The sequence below is a fragment of the Oncorhynchus kisutch genome, linkage group LG4, assembly GCF_002021735.2.
Source record: "Oncorhynchus kisutch isolate 150728-3 linkage group LG4, Okis_V2, whole genome shotgun sequence".
NCBI lineage: Eukaryota > Metazoa > Chordata > Actinopteri > Salmoniformes > Salmonidae > Oncorhynchus > Oncorhynchus kisutch.
This window is the reverse complement of record NC_034177.2, coordinates 18,316,337-18,335,865: the sequence shown is the minus strand read 5'-3', so window position 1 is coordinate 18,335,865 and position 19,529 is coordinate 18,316,337. Positions and strand designations below refer to the sequence as shown.

At 42.9% G+C, this 19,529-nt stretch overlaps 1 protein-coding gene and 1 pseudogene across 1 annotated transcript in view; both read left to right on the top strand.

Moving 5' to 3' along the window:
• The first annotated feature begins 1,513 nt into the window (after positions 1 to 1,513).
• On the top strand, positions 1,514 to 7,881 carry LOC109889167 (coatomer subunit epsilon-like; annotated as a pseudogene).
• A 374-nt stretch (positions 7,882 to 8,255) lies between these two features.
• The window catches only part of LOC109889166 (ceramide synthase 1-like), a 58,577-nt gene continuing 47,303 nt past the window's right edge, over positions 8,256 to 19,529 (top strand). The window contains exon 1 of the mRNA XM_020480389.2: positions 8,256 to 9,514. Within this exon, the coding sequence (XP_020335978.1) occupies positions 9,263 to 9,514 (252 nt within the window). The 5' untranslated portion in view covers positions 8,256 to 9,262. The remainder of the gene's footprint in view (positions 9,515 to 19,529) is intronic.

The window sequence follows — 19,529 nt, the reverse complement described above, 5'->3', positions numbered from 1 at the left end:
CGACAACGACGAGACAGCCTATAGGGAAGAGGTCAGAGACCTGGCCAGGTGGTGCCAGAATAACAACCTATGCCTGAACGTAACCAAGATTAAGGAGATGATTGTGGACTAAAGGAAAGGAGGACCGAGCACGCCCCCATTCTCATCGACGGGGCTGTAGTGTAGCAGGTTGAGAGCTTCAAGTTCCTTGGTGTCCACATCACCAACAAACTAGAATGGTCCAAACCCACCAAGACAGTCATGAAGAGGGCACGACAAAGCCTATTCCCCCTGAGGAAACTAAAAAGATTTGGCATGGGTCCTGAGATCCTCAAAAGGTTTTGCAGCTGCAACATCGAGAGCACTGGTTCCATCACTGCCTGGTAAGGCAATTGCTCGGCCTCTGACCGCACGGCACTACAGAGGGTAGTGCATACGGCCCAGTACATCACTGGGGCTAAGCTGCCTGCCATCCAGGACCTCTACGCCAGGCAGTGTCAGAGGAAGGCCCTAATAATTGTCAAAGACCCCAGCCGCCCCAGTCATAGACTGTTCTCTCTACTACCGCATGGCAAGCGGTACCAGAGTGCCAAGTCTAGGACAAAAAGGCTTTTCAACAGTTTTTACCCCTAAGCCATAAGACTCCTGAACATGTAATCGAATGGCTACCTGGAGTATTTGCATTGTGTGCCTCCCCCAAACCCTATTTTACTCTGCTGCTACTCTCTGTTTATCATATATGCACAGTCACTTTAACTATGCATTCATGTACATACTACCTCAATTGGCCCAACCAACCAGTGCTCCCGCACATTGCCTAACCGGGCTATCTGCATTGTGTCCCACCACCCGCCAATCCCTCTTTACGCTATTGCTACTCTCTGTTCATCATATATGCATATGTAACCGATGTGAAATGGCTAGCTAGTTAGCAGGTGCTAATGTGTAACGAGCAATGGGTAACGATGCTTCGAGGGTGGCTGTTGTCGATGTGTGCAGAGGGTCCCTGGTTCGAGCCCAGGTAGGGGTCGAGGAGAGGGACGGAAGCTAAACTGTTACACATAGTCACATTAACCATATCTACATGTACATACTACCTCAATCAGCCTGACTAACCGGTGTCTGTATGTGGCCTCGCTACTGTATATAGCCTCGCTACTGTTTTTCGCTGTCTTTTTACTGTTGTTTTTATTTCTTTACTTACCTATTGTTCACCTAATACCCTTTTTGCACTATTGGTTAGATCCTGTAAGTAAGCATTTCACTGTAAGTTCTACACCTGTTGTATTCTGCGCACGTGACATATGGAGAACTAAAAGAAGGAAGAAGTGGGAGTTTTTTTTAAACCATCCAGTTGGTGGGGGTAATACACCTTTTTGGGGGCTCCCGAGTGGCGCAGCGGTCGAAGGCACCGCATCTCAGTGCTAGAGGCATCACTACGGACCCTGGTTCGATTTCAGGCTGTATCACAACCGGCCGTGAATGGGAATCCCATAGGGCGGCGCACAATTGGCCCAGCGTCGTTAGGGTTTGGCCGGGGTAGGCCGCCCGTTGTAAATAAGAATTTGTTCTCAACTGACTTGCCTAGTTTAATTAAAACAAAACGGACAGAAGAAGAACAACATCGCCCATGCACCTTAGTAAATACGCTGTGTGATGACTCGTCGGCACTACGTGTCCAGAAAGTCATCCAGTCAACATGGCGGCGCAACAAGGAGATGTTGATGAGCTCTTAGATGTGAAAAATGCTTATTATATTGGCAATTTTAACAATGTATAAATGAAGCCCAGAAAGTTAAGGTAATTATCTGATGGTAAACCGTTTGTACAATGTGGCTATGCCTATATCTTTTTCAAGTGTCGCTGTATGACACTGAACTGTTTAGCTAACAAATCGAACTAGCTAACATCTCTATAGTAATGAACTAGCTAACGTTAAAACGACAAAAATAACTACTTATTTTCCTCTTTGCAGCCATCAACACCTGAGAAGGAGGTTGAGAGAGACATGTTTCTGTATAGAGCCTATATTACAAAGGTAACATAGCCGGGACAGTCAGTTTATAGGAGTGTACATTTTTGTTCCACCACCTATCAGCATGTGCAATTAGCGAACACGCCTCATTCTGTTTTGTTTCAGAGGAGGTATGCTGTGGTGATGGGTGACATCAAGGCCAGTTCCTCGCCAGAGCTCCAGGCTGTCAAGGTGTTTGCTGAGTATTGCTCCAACGAGGCCAAAAGAACCCATTAGTGTTCAGAATTGTTATTGTAAACTGTAGATAGACAACTCTAGATGAAATGCTCTTTGTTGACTCCTTACCTGGCATTACAATATAGTTTTTTTTTTTTGTGTAGGGATGCCTTTGTGGCTGAACTTGACAAGAAGATGGCCAAGAGTGTAGATGTGGCCAACACAACTTTCCTGGTCATGGTTCCGTCCATTTACTACCATGATATGAACTCTGACGCTGCCCTGCGGTCCCTGCACCAGAGAGAAAGTCTGGAATGGTAAAGACAATCACAGGATACTATTTATGTTCGTAGCCCCTGTTATGGGTGATTCAGTACGTTTATGTCCCTCTTTTTCTTTTCAGCATGGCAATGACCATTCAGGTGCTGCCGAGTTTAGAACGTGTTGATTTGGCAAGGTATGTCCGCTCAACACGGCATCTGATTTAAATTCCTTTTAAATACTTTTAAGTAAATTGAGCTAAAGGGATTCAGCAAATGTAAGAGTTGATCATATATGGCATTGTTTTCTTATTTGAACACCTACCATTTAAAGGAAAGAGCTGAAGAAAATGCAGGAGGCCACACTGACCCAACTATCCACGGCTTGGGTCAACATCGCCGTTGTGAGTGTCAGCCCATAGTGAAGACCAGGGCATAAAATGAACACCTGCCAAATGCTGGTATATTTTGGTATTGGCAGGCAAGAATGTCTATTTCACAAGCCATGTAGGCGGGTGGTCAATTTGCAGGGTGGTCATCCCATTCGCATATGCAAATAAAAAGTGAGCACATGTGCGAGTTGTGATTTATAGCAAACTAATGCTGCAGTAGCTGTTTTCAAAATATTTATGCCATTTTGTTTCATAGCTGCTAATCACATAAAGAAATACAAATCTATATCCCACCTCGCACAGCAACACTGCCTGGCTTTGTGCACTGTGCTGATAGATTCATTTTTGGAGGTGCTGCACACAGGCATAAGTTTGTCTAATTTACTTGAAAGTGTACAAAGTGAGACTTTGTCCTTGTGTTTCATGTATATTTACATTGTTTTGTTCACAAGTTTGGTTGTTTTTTTAATGTTAGTTTGAGTCTGCTGCTTCAACTGATAGCGAAGAGATGCCGTCTACTACTATTTTAAATCTCACACACACACACAGACGCACCTGACACGACTCGAGTGGCCCCGTTACCACAGTAATCTTCCCCCCTGTAATTCAGCAATATATCACATTACTTCTTACTAATAAATGCTTTTGTTTTAGCAAGATTACAAATAATGGTCATCTGTGTTTTGTTTTTGTATGGTGGAAAATGTTTTTTGGCTGGTATAAATTTAAAAAAATCAGTGCCAGGTAGATTTTTCAATCTACCTGCCACAGTGGCTGGTGGACCAAAAAGGTCATTTTAGGCCATGGTGAAGCCCCCCTACATGCTAGAATACTTCAGTGCAGCGGGCCCCATTAGCCCTCCACCTGAAATAAATATTATTTTATTGACAGCACCACTCTCACTCTAAATGTAGTCATCACTTTACGATTGAATACAGCGTTTTGTGCAGTCATTAAGAATAAAACTACATTTCTGTTTTTCATCTGAACAGAAAAGAAAACTGCACTCTTGCTTTTTTTCCTTTTTTAATGGGAGGAGAGAAGCTGCAGGATGCTTACTACATCTTCCAGGAGATGTCGGATAAGTACTCCCCAACTCTGCTTCTGCTTAATGGCCAGGCTGCCTGTCATCTGGCCCACAACAAGTGAGAGGAGGCAGAAGGGGTTCTCCAGGAGGCACTAGACAAGGTCATTACTTGCCTCAAATGCACTCTTATGCACACTCTCAAATCTTATTCTACAGAGTAATCTGTAGAGATGTGTAAAGGGTTGTTTTTAAATAAAGATGAAGACTAACTAATAGCATAACAGTATAGGACGTTACAGTGACTATTGAATAGTATCATTTCAATTACTTTAACCAATTGGTGTCTGTTGTCTCATCCAACCACAGAGCAATACAAGTTTAGTGTCATTTTAAGGAAAATACTTGCAACTTTTTCAATTGAACAGTAGGTGGTGCCAAATGCTATATTCTTGTCCCCGTTGCCTGCAGTTAATCTGAGATGAGAAAAAAATTATTGGCCAGAGCATAACCAGTACCTTGTTGGGGTGTCATGGAAGACTGATCCTTAGTTAAATAATGACACAAAAAGATCTCCCACATTTTATGCTCTTGTTTAGACTATGACCAGTGATTAATGTGAATACACTAGTACTAAAGTGGTCGTATACACATTTCAGAACGTGTGATTGAACATGTGTGAATGAAGCAGGGTAGTGAGTAAGGTCATACAGTGCATTGAGACACTGCTGTGAGAAACTGGGTGTTTTCCAAACTCTGATTTCCCCCGTAACAGGACAGCAGCCACCCTGAGACTCTGATCAACCTGATTGTGCTGACCCAGCACTTGGGCAAAGCTCCTGAGGTGAGACTTTGGACCTATATCGGTTAATGGGGATTCCTCAGGGTGCATCAGGTTTTGTCACAGGATGCAGAGAAATGTTTGTCTCAATTTAGGTTTGTTTTTGATTTGTTTGGCTGAAAGGTTTGCTGATATATTGTGCTCTTTTTAAACAGCAAGTAAAACACATGAACACTATTGTAGCGATGAAGCTTAATTATTTTTTTTATCTGTGCCAGATTGAGGTGATGGTGAGTAAATGATCAATAGAATGATTGTCTACAGAATGCTGTCTTCAATGGGTTCAATCTAATTACTGATAATTACCCAATCAAGGATATCTACAACTGGTGTATAAAGAGTAGACCTTGTTCTAATGATATATGATAAATTATTTTTGGCATTAACTTCCTTCAGGGGATTCTCTAGTACTGTTCTACACTTTTTAGCCAGTAGTTCTGAAATTAGCAATCACGAGTCAAAAGTGGTAGCCGAAAATTGCATCACATACAGTGCATTCAGGAAGTATTCAGAGCCCTTGACTTTTTCCACATTTTGTTGCATTCCAGCCTTATTCTAAAATGTAGTTTTTTTTCATCAATCTATACTTTTTCCTATTTTTTTTGCAATGCATAAAAAATTGAAAACAATCACATTTAAATAACGATTCAGACCCTTTACTCAGTGCTTTGTTGAAGCACCTTTGGCAGCGATTACAGCCTTGAGTCTTGGGTATGACGCTACGAGCTTGGCACACCTGTATTTGGGGAGTTTCTCCCATTCTTCTCTGCAGATCCCCTCAAGCTCTGTCAGCTTGGATGGGGAGCGTCGCTGCGCAGCTATTTTCAGGTATCTCCAGAGATGTTTAAATCGGGTTCAAGTCCGGGCTCTGGGTGGGCCACTCACAGACATTCAGAGACTTGTCCCAAAGCCACTCCTGTGTTGTTTTGGCTGTGTGCTTAGGGTCGTTGTCCTGTTGGAAGGTGAACCTTTTCCCCAGTCTGAGGTCGTGAGTCCTCTGGAGCAGAGTTTCATCAAAGATCTCTCTGTACTTTGCTCCGTTCATCTTTCCCTCGATCCTGACTAGTCTCCCAGTCCCTGCCCCTGAAAAACATCACCACTGCCACCACCATGCTTCACCGTAGAGATGGTGCCAAGTTTCCTACAGATGCGATGCTTGGTATTCAGGCCAAAGAGTTCAATCTTGGTTTCATCAGACCAGAGAATCTTGTTTCTCATGGTCTGAGTCCTTAGGTGCCTTTTGGCCAACTCCTGTCTCTGAGCTCTACAATTCCTTCGACCCCATGGCTTGGTTTTTGCTCTGTCATGCACTGTCAACTGTGGGACCTTATATGGACCGGTGTGTGCCTTTCCAAATAATTTCCAATCAATTGATTTTACTACAGGTGGACTCCAATCAAGTTGTAGAAACATCTCAAGGATGATCAGTAGAAACAGGATGCACCTGAGCTCAATTACAAGTCTCATAGCTTATGTAAATAAGGTATTTCTGAATATATCTTTTTTTATATATATACAATTGCAAACATTTCTAAAAAACTGTTTTCGCTTTGTCATTATGGGGTATTGTGTATAAAAAAATTAAGTTGAATCCATTTTAGAATACGTCTGTAATGTGGAAAAGGGGAAGGGGTCTGAATACTTTCCGATTACACTATGTGCACCAAGTCATTGTTCTCACTCAGCTGTGGGTGCATCTTGTTAGCTGCTAGGGGGCTGGCCCACGTTTGGGAAAATGTAGCACAACTTCCAAAAATAATTGCCTTCAAACTAGGGATTTCCTGGGTAATTGAAGTAAAACAGTAATTCTGCTCTTAGATTATGTATGTATGAACTACATAGTGACTGTTTACATGCACACTAATAATTCAATGTTTTTCTGGTTTTCTGAGCATGAGCAGTCTTTCAAATTATTAGGACATGTGAACACCTTAATTGGTATTCCAGCTGTGTATTTGATTTGCGAATATGCCAGCTCCATCTGAGCGAGCCTCCCCTTTTAGCACGAGTGAAGTGAGTTCGAAACAACAATGTTTGTCTTAAAGTAGTTTTCGCATACAAACTCAATCAAATAGGCTTCCCAAAAATAACATGTTCGCTGTGTTAGAATGTTTATTTTGATTGGTGATTTTCTACATTTATCAGTCCCATCAGGTAGCCTGATTTTCAGAAGTGTTTATGTAAACAGAGTTATTAGGGAAATTGTTAATCTTGCAAAGCATGTAAATGTTTTATTGGAATATTATATTAATCTGACTTCTCAATAATCACATGATTGTGTGCATGTAACTGTACTCATTGACACATTCAGCCCAAATCAGAAGGTATAAAAATAAAATAAAAAGTAGTTGCCGAAGTTCAGGAGCATGTCTTTAACATCAATCTGTTATGCATTTGTTCACAGGGAACCAACCGGTATCTCTCTCAACTGAAAGATGCCCATAGAGCTCACCGCTTCCTTAAAGATTACCTGGCCAAGGTATGTTGATTTAATTTGCCCGTACACAGTTCTGCTACATCTTGAATCAATGCATTCTTCAGCTGTTGGTCAGTCTTTGCTCTCTTGGAACTAAATCGAATTATTTGATTGGTAGCACTTCAGGATATCTAGTCCAATGAGATTTAAAAACTGTCTGATTTTGACTCAGACTTCACTACACATAATTACCCAATAAAGAAGTGTAAATAAACATTGAAATGTCAGGTTGTTTCACTCAACGGACCAGGTTATTTCAGTGCACAACAGTTTTACTAGTTAAACATGTTCTACTGTGTGTTAAATGTTTATTTTTTCTTGCCTCAGGAGAATGAATTTGACAGACTGGCGATGCAGTATGCTCCCACTGCGACTGTTTGACACAATGAAGGAATTTGTTTGGACCACAAAACATTATGAATACTGGACTCTAAATTGTATGGATTAAAATTGACATGCACATTTAGACATTTTTATATATTAAAAAAAACTTTTATTTTGCAGAACTTTATCATAATAATATTACCTTTTTATGTAGTGGACAAAGATTTAATTTATACTCCGAAGTAGTTGTAGTATATGAAATGTCCCTTTTGATAATGTCTCTGTTTGTAACATTTCCATTTCTCTAAATTGATAACTTGCCTCCTGTGTAACTGTTTTCTATAAACATTCCTCTGAATTGACAATACATGTTTTATGACCCTGTTTACACACAGTGTGTGTCAGTGTGAAACTTTCTATTGAAATTCTTGAAATGTGGCCCGATGATACTTGCTGGAGGTAGACCATCTTTCACACTTTATGTCTCGTCCAATTCACAGATTAACTTTTATTTTGCATGTGAAATTATGTATTTTGTAAATGAGTGGGCCATTCAATTAATGTAGAAATTCCTCTACAGTATCAACGTGTTTTCTGGAAAAGTCGGCATCCTGTACTTTATGTGCATCGTGCTACTGTTACATGTTGAATTGTCGCTTTAAATTATCTTCGGTTTCAATCCCAGCAGTTGGAGGAGATAGCGGGACATAATTACGTCACGGCAACACTGCTTTTTCTACATTAAACTCGAATTTTAAATTAAAGTGGCATTCGGAGCGGGTGGTGAACACCCGCTAGTCGAGCCGGTAAAAACGTTTACTATACTTGTATTATTATAACTGGATAGGTTTCAAGTGAGTGCCATATGGAATGATGTTCTACATTGATTCCCATTAAAACAGCGCGCATTTCTCTGTCACTTGTCAAGAGGCAGAGAGCGCAGACACAGCCAGGACACGACGTTGATCACCAGCAGTGGCACCGCACAGGAAGCCGAACATTGAGGATATATATTCTAGATTTTTGTCGGCGTTAATTAAAAAAACAGTATTAGAAAGGTTTCAATTCCACTGGTTTGGTGTCTGGTAGGACTAGGTTATTCTAGTTGATGAAATGACGGTGAGATGTTATATTAAACGAATAACGGAGATGAGATTATACAGAATATAACGTTAGGTTCACTAGAATCACATGTGATACTTCGACTGTACCGATCATTATGGCACATTAGGCAGCCAGATAACATTTACTGGATTTGTTTCATGTAATTGAAAGGTGATTTTACAGCTACATCTAATCTCAGAAAGATTCAGCTAGCTAGTTTGGTAGGTGTTGTAAATGCTGGTATATCCAGTAGTGTGCATTTAATTTAGCTAACCGTAGACGGCTGACAAGCTAGCTAAAATGATGAGGTAGTATGCGTAGAATAATGCCCAACATTCGGAACAATGTTTACTGGATCATAGAATATATGTAATATTACAATATAGATAGCTAATTACGTTGGCTATTAAATAAATCGACCCGGCTATTACCCTTGGTTTTTGTGGGCCTATATTCCAATCTGACATAAATTGTCACCTATGCGAAATGGGCCCACATTTTAAATTAGAAAACAAAGAATTAGGCAGGCTACTTGAGAGATTAAGCTGATTACAGTTTTCCGCGTTTTGGGGATAGCTGCTGGCTAGCTAATTTGGAAGTGTAGGAGCTTGCCGCTCTGTGTTCCTAAATCAGGGTCAGTTTTCTAAATCGACGTTTTCAGTGCCGCCACAATGGACAGTCATACCGGGGACGACATGAGTGTCGGGGAGGTGGAACCCATGCCTGGCTATGCGGATCTCATAACGAGAGCATCAACAGTGATGCCCAGTGCCTTGAGAGGCTGTAGCACTTGCGGTCTAGAGCTCTCGAAAAGCACGCTCCTGGATAACGCCTATATTACCTGGACCGAAATCGGCCTTTTCTTCATCTGCGCGGTTATGTGGACGCAGATACGACGGGGACTAACAGAATGTCTGTTCCAGGTAGATACAGAAGCATTCTCAGCCTTCCACTCATTTTTTGAATACTATACATCCACACATACACGTTTCCCCACAAATACATACATTCCTTCTTCAAGAACTATGAGCCATATTCTCGTTCGTATAGGGGCCTTCTTTCAGAGTGCAGCCTTCATGGCTCACTATAAGGGTGTTGTTAATGTCCCATGTTTCATGTACCTTGCAGTATTAGTGGAATAAGAATAATTTGATTTAAATTATGATTAATCACATTTGACTTGTGAAGCCCACCACAGGATATGAAACACTGGTCCCCTTCTCTGGCATAAAAACATAAATTATTCTCTTGCTGAATTCACCAATTGTCACTGGGACTTGTCCTCTTGACAAGTTCATCATGATGCCCATCAAATTGAAGCATATTAGGAAGACCTTCATTCTGAGGAAGGCTATGCATAAGGCCTATATACTCTGTTCAGAAACCTTGAGTCTCTGTGTGTGTCATGTGGCCAAGATGAAGATCAGATATCAGGTTTAACAACCCTTTGCCCCAGCTAACGAGGTTGCTAACTCCCAGGTTACAAAGACCAGAGCAGAGATGGAGAAAGCAAGCTTTGCAGAGGTGATTAAGGACCCATACACGGAAACCACAGACCTTCCTCGTCACTGGGGATTGATTTAAGACAATAGACTGATGAGGAAATCAATGCATGTGAGATCTAGTCTACTACAATATTGTCTCACAAACTGCTGTCACAGCACTAACACACGCGGGCTGTTTCTTAATTCCATACTTTTACTTTGAGATTTGTGTGTATTGTTGTGAATTGTTAGATATTACTGCACAGTTGGAGCTCGGAAAACACAATCATTTCGCTACACCCTGCTATCTACACTACCGGTCAAAAGTTTTAGAACACCTACTCATTCAAGGGTTTTTCTTTATTTTTACTATTTTCTACATTGTAGAATAATAGTGAAATAACACATATGGAATCATGTAGTAACCAAAAAAGTGTTAAACAAATAAAAATATATATGAGATTCTTCAAATAGCCCCCCTTTGCCTTGATGACAGCTTTGCACACTCTTGGCATTCTCTCAACCAGCTTCACCTGGAATGCTTTTCCAACAGTCTTGAAGGAGTTCCCACATATGCTGAGCACTTGTTGGCTGCCTTTCCTTCACTCTGCCGTCTGACTCATCCCAAGCCATCTCAATTTGGTTGAGGTTGGGGGATTGTGGAGGCCGGGTCATCTGGCCTCCACATTCATGGTCAAATTGCTGCAAAGAGGCCTCCCAGGTGGCGCAGTGGTCTAGGGCACTGCATCGCAGCGCTAGCTGTGCCACCAGAGACTCTGGGTTTGCGTCCAGGCTCGTCACCCCACGGACTGGGAGGTCCGTGGGGCGACGCACAATTGGCCTAGCGTCGTCCGGGTTAGGGAGGGTTTGGCCGGTAGGGATATCCTTGTCTCATCGCACACCAGCGACTCCTGTGGCGGGCCGGGCGCAGTGCACGCTAACCAAGGTCGCCAGGTGCACGGTGTTTCCTCCGACACATTGGTGCGGCTGGCTTCCGGGTTGGATGCGCGCTGTGTTAAGAAGCAGTGCGGCTTGGTTGGGTTGTGTTTTGGAGGACGCATGACTTTCGACCTTTGTCTCTCCCGAGCCCGTATGGGAGTTGTAGCGATGAGACAAGATAGTAACTACTAATAATTGGATACTACGAAATTGGGGAGAAAAAGAGGGACGGGCCTTCCCCAGGTGGTAAGGGTAGGTAACAACACATCCGCCACGCTGATCCTCAACACGGGGGCCCCTCAGGGGTGTGTGCTCAGTCCCCTTCTGTACTCCCTGTTCACTCATGACTGCACAGCCAGGCACGACTCCAACACCATCATTAAGTTTGCCGATGACACAACAGTGGTAGGCCTGATCACCGACAACGATGAGACAGCCTATTTGGAGGAGGTCAGGAGGTCAGAGACCTGACCATGTGGTGCAAGAACAAAAACCTCTCCCTCAACGTGATCAAGACAAAGGAGATGATTGTGGACTACAGGAAAAGGAGGACCATGCACGCCCCCATTCTCATCAAAGGGGCTGTAGTGGAGCAGGTTGAGAGCTTCAAGTTCCTTGGCGTCCACATCACCAACAACCTAACATGGTCCAAGCACACCAAGACAGTCGTGAAGAGGGCACAACAAATCTATTCCCCCTCAGGAGACTGAAAAGATTTGGCATGGGTCCTTAGATCCTCAAAATGTTTTACAGCTGCACCATCGAGAGCATCCTGATGGGTTGCATTACTGCCTGGTGTGGCAACTGCAAGACTGAAAAGATTTGGCATGGGTCCTTAGATCCTCAAAATGTTTTACAGCTGCACCATCGAGAGCATCCTGATGGGTTGCATTACTGCCTGGTGTGGCAACTGCAAGGCCTCCAACTGCAAGGCACTACAGAGGGTAGTGTGTACGGCCCAGTACATCACAGGGCCACGCTTCCTGCCATCCAGCACCTCTACACCAGGCAGTGTCAGAGGAAGGCCCTGAATATTGTCAAAGACTCCAGCCACCCTAGTCATAGACTGTTCTCGCTGCCACCGCACGGCAAGTGGTACCGGAGTGCCAAGTCTAGGTCCAAGAGGCTTATAAATAGCTTCTACCCCTAAGCCATAAGACTCCTGAACAGCTAATCAAATGGATACCCATACTATTTGCATTGCCCCCCCCTATTCTACGCTGCTGCTACTCTCTGTTATTATCTATGCATAGTCACTTTAATGACTCTACCTACATGTAAATATTACCTCGACACTGGTACCCCCGCACATTGACTCTAAACCGGTACCCCCTGTATAAAGCCCCGCTATTGTTATTTGCTGCTGCTCTTTAATTATTTGTTATTCTTACCTCATCATTTTTTTTGGGGGGGGGGGGAATTTTCTTAAAACAGCATTGTTGGTTAAGGGCCTACAAGTAAGCATTTCACTGTAAGGTCTACTACACCTGTTGTATTCGACGCATATGACAAGTACATTTGGATGTGATTTGATTTGATTAAAGGACACCGATAAGAAGAAGAGACTTGCTTGGGCCAAGAAACATGAGCAATGGACATTAGACCAGTGGAAATTTGTCCTTTGGTGTGGAGTCCTAATTGGAGATTTTTAGTTCCTACCGCCGTGTCTTTGTGAGACGCGGTGTGCATGAATGGATGATCTCCGCAGGTGTATTTCCCACTGTAAAGCATGGAGGAGGAGGTGTTATGGTGTGGGGGTGCTTTGCTGGTGACACTGTCAGTGATTTATTTAGAATTCAAGGCACACTTAACTAGCATGGCCAACACAGCATTCTGCAGCGATACGCCATCCTATCTGGTTTGGGCTTAGTGGGACTTTCATTTGTTTTTCAACAGGACAATGACCCAACACACCTCCAGGTTGTGTAAGGGATATTTTATCAAGAAGAAAAAGTGATTGAGTGCTGCATCAGATGACCTGGCCTCCACAATCCCCCAATCTCAACTAAATTGAGATGGTTTGGGATGAGTCGGACCGCAGAGTAAAGGAAAAGCAGCTCAGCATATGTGGGAACTCTTTCAAGACTGTTGGTAAAGCATTCCAGGTGAAGCTGGTTGAGAGAATGCCAAGAGTGTGCAAAGCTGTCATCAAGGCAAAGGGTGGTATATTTGAAGAATCTCAAATATAAAATATAATTTGATTTGTTTATCACTTTTTTGGTTACTTTATGGTTCCATATGTGCTATTTCATAGTTTTGATGTCTTCACTATTCTTCTACAATGTGGAAAATAGTAGAAATAAAGAAAAGCCCTTGGATGAGTAGGTGTTCTAAAACATTTGACCAATTGTGTATGTGTATGCGACCAATAACATTTCATTTGATTGGATTGTGCTCAAACTATCTTGAAAGATCGGCTATCCTCAATAAAACAATATTTCTAGATTCTAGTTTTTTTTGTTGTTTCTTATATTATTATTACACTGTATCGTCAAATGGTGTACAGTAAATGTACATGTTAGTCATTTAGCAGATGCTCTTATCCAGAGCGACTAGGATTAAGTGCCTTGCTCACTGACAGATTTTTATCTAGTCAGCTTGATGATTCAAACCAGTGACCTTTCGGTTACTGGCCCAATGCTCTTAACCGCTAGGCTACCTGCCAACCGGGTAAAGCAATATTCAACAATTCTAGGTTGTTTTGTCATTTCTTTTAGAGTAGTAGTAGCATCTCTTTTATTTTTCTCTTACACACATTCGGTCAGTCAATCTATTTATTACATTACCGTTTGCATATATTGGCCTATCAATGAATGAGCACATTAATAATCCTCCCAGTTTTGGGCTCCATGACAGGAAGGGTAATCTCTCAAGGCTCTGCTGAGAGATACAGACTCTGACTCTCCTGCTTTGTTGGGGTTGAATGGGAGGGCCCTAACATCTAGTCCTCACAGATAGATGTGGCTCACAGCTCATTATTCTGACATTTGGCTGGGTAGGGGAGGAGTTGGGGTATGTAGTGCTAATACTCTGTGTGTATTAGAATGGGCTTGTGGTAATGACTGGAGCAGAATAGGTGGAATGTGAAGGTGTTTGATGCCAATCCATTTGCTCTGTTCCGGCCAACTCTTTCCATGACATAGACTGCCCAGGTGAATCGAGGTGAAAGCTATGATCCCTTATTGATATCACCTGTTAAATACACTTCAATCAGTGTAGATGAAGAGGAGAAGACAGGTTAAAGAAGGATATTTAGGTCTTGAGACAATTAAGACATGGATTGTGTATGTGTGCCTTTCAGAGGGTGAATGTGCAAGACTAAATATTTACGTGCCTTTGAACGGGGTATGGTAGTAGGTGCCAGGCTCACCAGTTTGAGTGTGTCAAGAACTGCAATGCTGCTGAGTTTTTCACGCTCAACAGTTTCCTTTGTGTGGTCTAGAATGGTCCACCACCCTAAGGACATCTAGCCCACTTGACACAACTGTGGGAAGCATTGAAGTCAACAATGGCCAGCATTCCTGTGGAACTTTTTCTAAATTTTGTAGAGTCCATGCCCGATAAATCGAGGCTGTTCTGAAGGGAAAAGGGGTGCAACTCAATATTAGGAAGGTGTTCCTCATTTTTTGTATACTCAGTGTAGACGGATTGTCTGACAAGGTCATGAAAATGATGCACGCGTATCGATGTGGCCAGAAGCTGTGCGTTGTTGCCGTGTGTTGTTGCGTCATTGTAAATAAGAATTTGTTCATAACTGGCTTGCCTGGATAAATAAAGGTAAAGAAAAAAATGTTGATTTTGAATATGCAGATAGCTAGCAACAATGACAAGAATCTGCCATGTTGGAATCGGAAGTGGCTCCTTTCAGCTAGTTTAATCTTGTTCTTGATGCAATGTCTTGATTTGTGGTGTTTTGACTGATTTCATGACAATGCTAATATGGCAAAAAAATCGCTAGCTAGCTAACCAACAACTGTAAAGATTTATTTGAGAGACAAGTGCTTATTGTGCAAATTATTTTATGTTTTCAATAAACATTTGGAGACAAAATATAGTTACATATTGTCAACAATATAAGCCAAACGCATCTGTTTTACCCCATAGTTGCACACGTACAGGTTTTGTTGGCACATTTGTGGTCAGAGAATACAGGGAATGGGCTGTTTTTCCTCTTAGTCATCATTACTATGGACGAGAAATGGCTTGAGGATTGAAAGTTAAAATGATTCCCACTCATGAGTCACTAAACTATTACAAATTGATGCAATGCTATGGGGTATTTCTCCAATTACATGTTTTTGTCTGTACTGCGTAAAATGCACCAAACAATGAACGAGAAGTGGGTTCAGTGTCAGGTAAACCATGTTAATGAAAATGAGCATCCAGTGATGCATTGAGGTTAACCTGCCACCTTAGCTAGCTTTCATCTGAGAGGAATGGGTCACTGTGGACTTCAATATATCAGAACAACTACAGCCTCTTGTAGAATTAAGGTACGCCATAAACAAAACACAAGGCATATGATTAAAGGTCCTGGGTGCTCCTGCTCCACTACTCCTTAAATATTTGAAGCTGTCAGGAAACAATACCCATGACCTCTGTCTCTATGGTTGCATGGGCTTATAAATGAGAATCTGAGATGGAAGGGGAGAAGAGAGAGAGAGATGGTGTTACAGCGATAGGGCCCACAGTGAACCTACTGACTGACTGACTGAATCTCATGCAGTTACAGTAGTCTCTCTCCTAGAGGTTGAATGATTAATCGGAATGGCCGATTTCAAGTTTTCATAACAATCGGAAATCTGTATTTTTTTACACCTTTATTTAACTAGGCAAGTCAGTCAAGAACACATTCTTATTTTCAATGACGGCCTAGGAACGGTTGGTTAACTGCCTTGTTCAGGGGCAGAACGACAGATTTTTTAACTTGTCAGCTCGTCGGATTCAATCTTGCAACCTTACAGTTAACTAGTCCAACGCTCTAACCACCTGCCTCTCATTGCACTCCACGAGGAGCCTGCCTGTTATGTGAATGCAGTAGAAACCAAGGTAAGTTGCCAGCTAGCATTAAACTTATCTTATAAAAAACAATCAATCATAATCACTAGTTAACTACACATGGTTGATGATATTACTAGTTTATCTAGCGTGTCCTGTGTTGCATATAATCGATGCAACGCAGGGGGTGATTTAACAAAAGCGCATTTGCGAAAAAAGCACAATCGTTGCACGACTGTACCTAATCATAAACACCAATGCCTTTCTTAAAATCAATACACAGAAATATATATTTTTAAACCTGCATATTTAGCTAAAAGAAATCCAGGTTAGCAGACAATATTAACCAGGTGAAATTGTGCCACTTCTCTTGCGTTCATTGCACGCAGAGTCAGTGTATATGCAACAGTTTGGGCAGCCTGTCTCATTGCGAACTAATTTGCCAGAATTTTACATAATTATGACATAACATTGAAGGTTGTGCAATGTAACAGGAATATTTAGACTTAGGGATGCCACCCGTTAGATAAAATACCGAATGTGTCACGTTCGTCATAACGAGGAGACCAAGGCGCAGCGTGATAAGAATACATTCTTCTTTTATTACACGAAGAACACTAAAGTTATAAGACACGAGTGCTGACATGCAACTACACAAAGACAATAACCCACAAAACCAAAATGGAAAAATGGCAACCTAAATAGGATCCCCAATCAGAGACAACGATAAACAGCTGTCTCTGATTGGGAACCAATTCAGGCCACCATAGACCTACATTTACCTAGACAATACCAAAACCCCATAGATATACAAAAAACCCTAGACAAGACTAAACACATACCACCCTTGTCACACCCTGACCGAACCAAAATAATAAAGAAAACAAAGATAACTAAGGTCAGAGCGTGACAGTACCCCCCCCCCCCCCCCCGCACTTGCCCTGAGGTGACAGCCCGGTACCACCAGTTCCGGCACCACACACCAGGCCTACAGTGCACCTCCAGGGTCCAGTACGCCCTGTTCCTGCTCCTCGCACTCGCCCTGAGGTGCGTGTCCCCAGCCCGGTACCACCAGTGCCGGCACTACGCACCAGGCCTCCAGTGCGCCTCCAGGGTCCAGTACGCCCTGTTCCTGCTTCTCGCACTCTCCCTGAGGTGCGTGTCCCCAGCCGGTACCACCAGTGCCGGCACCACGCACCAGGCCTACAGTGCGCCTCGGCAGTCCAGAGCGTCCGGCGACAGTATCCTGTCCAGAGCGTCCGGCGACAGTACCCAGTCCAGAGCGTCTGGCGACAGTACCTCAAATGACGGTCCACAGTCCGGAACCTCCAACAACAGTCCACAGTCCAGAACCTCCAACAACGGTCCACAGCCTGGAACCTCCTGAGACGGTCCACAGCCCGGAACCTCATGAGAAGGTCCACTGTCCGGAATCTCCTGCGACGGTCCACTGTCCGGAACCTCCTGCGCCGGTCCACGGTCCAGAACCTCCAGCTCCAGGGCAGGAGCCTTCCTCTGCGCCGATGTCCAGGCCAGGCACGGTGTCCAGTCCCGCTCCATGGGAGGAGCCTTCCTCTGCGCCGATGCACAGCGTTCTAACCGGCTCCATATCCGTACTTCGACCCGCACCGGAGCCACCCCTGACGTTAGATGCCTATCCGGACCCTCCCCTATTGAGTCAGGTTTTGCGACCGGAGTGGGGGTACTGTCACGCCCTGACCATAGAGAGCCTTTTATTCTCTATGTTGGTTTGGTCTGGGTGTGACTAGGGTGGGTTATCTAGGTTGCTATATGTCTGTTTTTCGTTGTCCCTGATTGGGAAATCATATTTAGGCAGCCATTTACCCCACTGTGTTTTGTGGGATCTTGTTTGTGTGTAGTGGCCTGTGAGCACTCCATGACTTCGCGTTTCATTTTGCTCTTTATTGTTTTTGTGAGTTTCATTTCAATGAAACATGTGGAACTCTACGTACGCTGCGCCTTGGTCCAACATTATAACGATCGTGACACTTTAATGAGGACCAGCCAACATTTTGATAGAGGATGCAGTGGTGCGTATTTAAACGGTTTTAAGGGTAGTGGCTGTTGCATTCCCATAAACAGTGTCACCAAAGTCAAGAACTGTCAGGGAAGTTGACTGTACTATCTGCTTCCTGCTGTTTATGGAGAGGCATCTATTTCCATAAAAGAAGCCTACTTTAAATCTCAGCTTCTTAATTACAGTAGCTCATACATATGTTTTTTAAACGTCAAATTATTGTCAATCCAAAAGCCTAGATATTTATAGGCAGGAACCTGCTAGATTAAATAACCATCCAATGCATAAATAAATTGGGTGTCGTCATCTGAAAAGGAGGAATCGGACCAACGCGCAGCGTGGTAAGTGTTCATGACTTTTTATTTAAACTGAACACTATAACAAAAGAACAAAGAGAATAAACTAAACCGAAACAGTCCTGTCAGGTGCAGAAAACACTAAACAGAAAATAACTACCCACAAACACAGGTGGGAAAAAGGGTACCTAAGTATGGTTCCCAATCAGAGACAACGATAGACAGCTGTCCCTGATTGAGAACCATTCCCGGCCAAAACATAGAAATAGAAAATTATAGAAACACAAAACATAGAATGCCCACCCCAACTCACGCCCTGACCAAACCAAAATAGAGACATCATAAGGATCTCTAAGGTCAGGGCGTGACAAAATGTATAGTCCATCTGAAATATTTATACGAGAATTAAAAAACTGCATACATTTAGTTTTTCCCTCATGAAGTTTTGCAAGGTGACAAAATCAGATTGCTGCTCTAACTTAGCCTGTTCAGCCGTAGGGGCAATAGTGTACATAACAGTGTCATCTGCATACAAATACATGTTACAGGTTTTTGCAGATAGACCAATATTATTTACACTGAGTATACAAACATTAGGAACACCTGCTCTTTCCATGATTAACTGACAAGGTGAATCCGGGTGAAAGCTATGATCCCTTATTGATGTCACTTGTTAAATCCACTTCAATCAGTGAATACCGGTTAAGAATGATTTTTAAGCCTTGAGACAATTGAGACATTGATTGTGTATGTGTGCAATTCAGAGGGTGAATGGGCAAGACAAAAGATGTAAGTGCCTTTTCCATGCTGGCTCAGCACACCCAGCTCCTATTATAGGGGTCAATAGGGCTCTGATACATTGTCTGCCCGCTTCTCAACAGTCACAGCATCTCAGGGCCCAGCCAAACGCGCCAGACCAAAGTGAAATGCACTCAGCAGCAGTTTATAACCCCTATTATGAATTCCTCATTCCCTTCCCTCCCACTGCCACTCACAGCTGATACATGTAGGCGAAGCATTAACCTGGTTTGAGGGCTTATCAGCATTAGGCTGTGTAAAAACCACTTGAGGAAGAAGGTGCCCTCAACCGGTCTAGAATCAGATTACCCTACTCCATGATCCTAATCTTAAGGTGCAGCTACTTTTGAAGCGTATGTTGTGCCCTATAAACTAATATGTAACA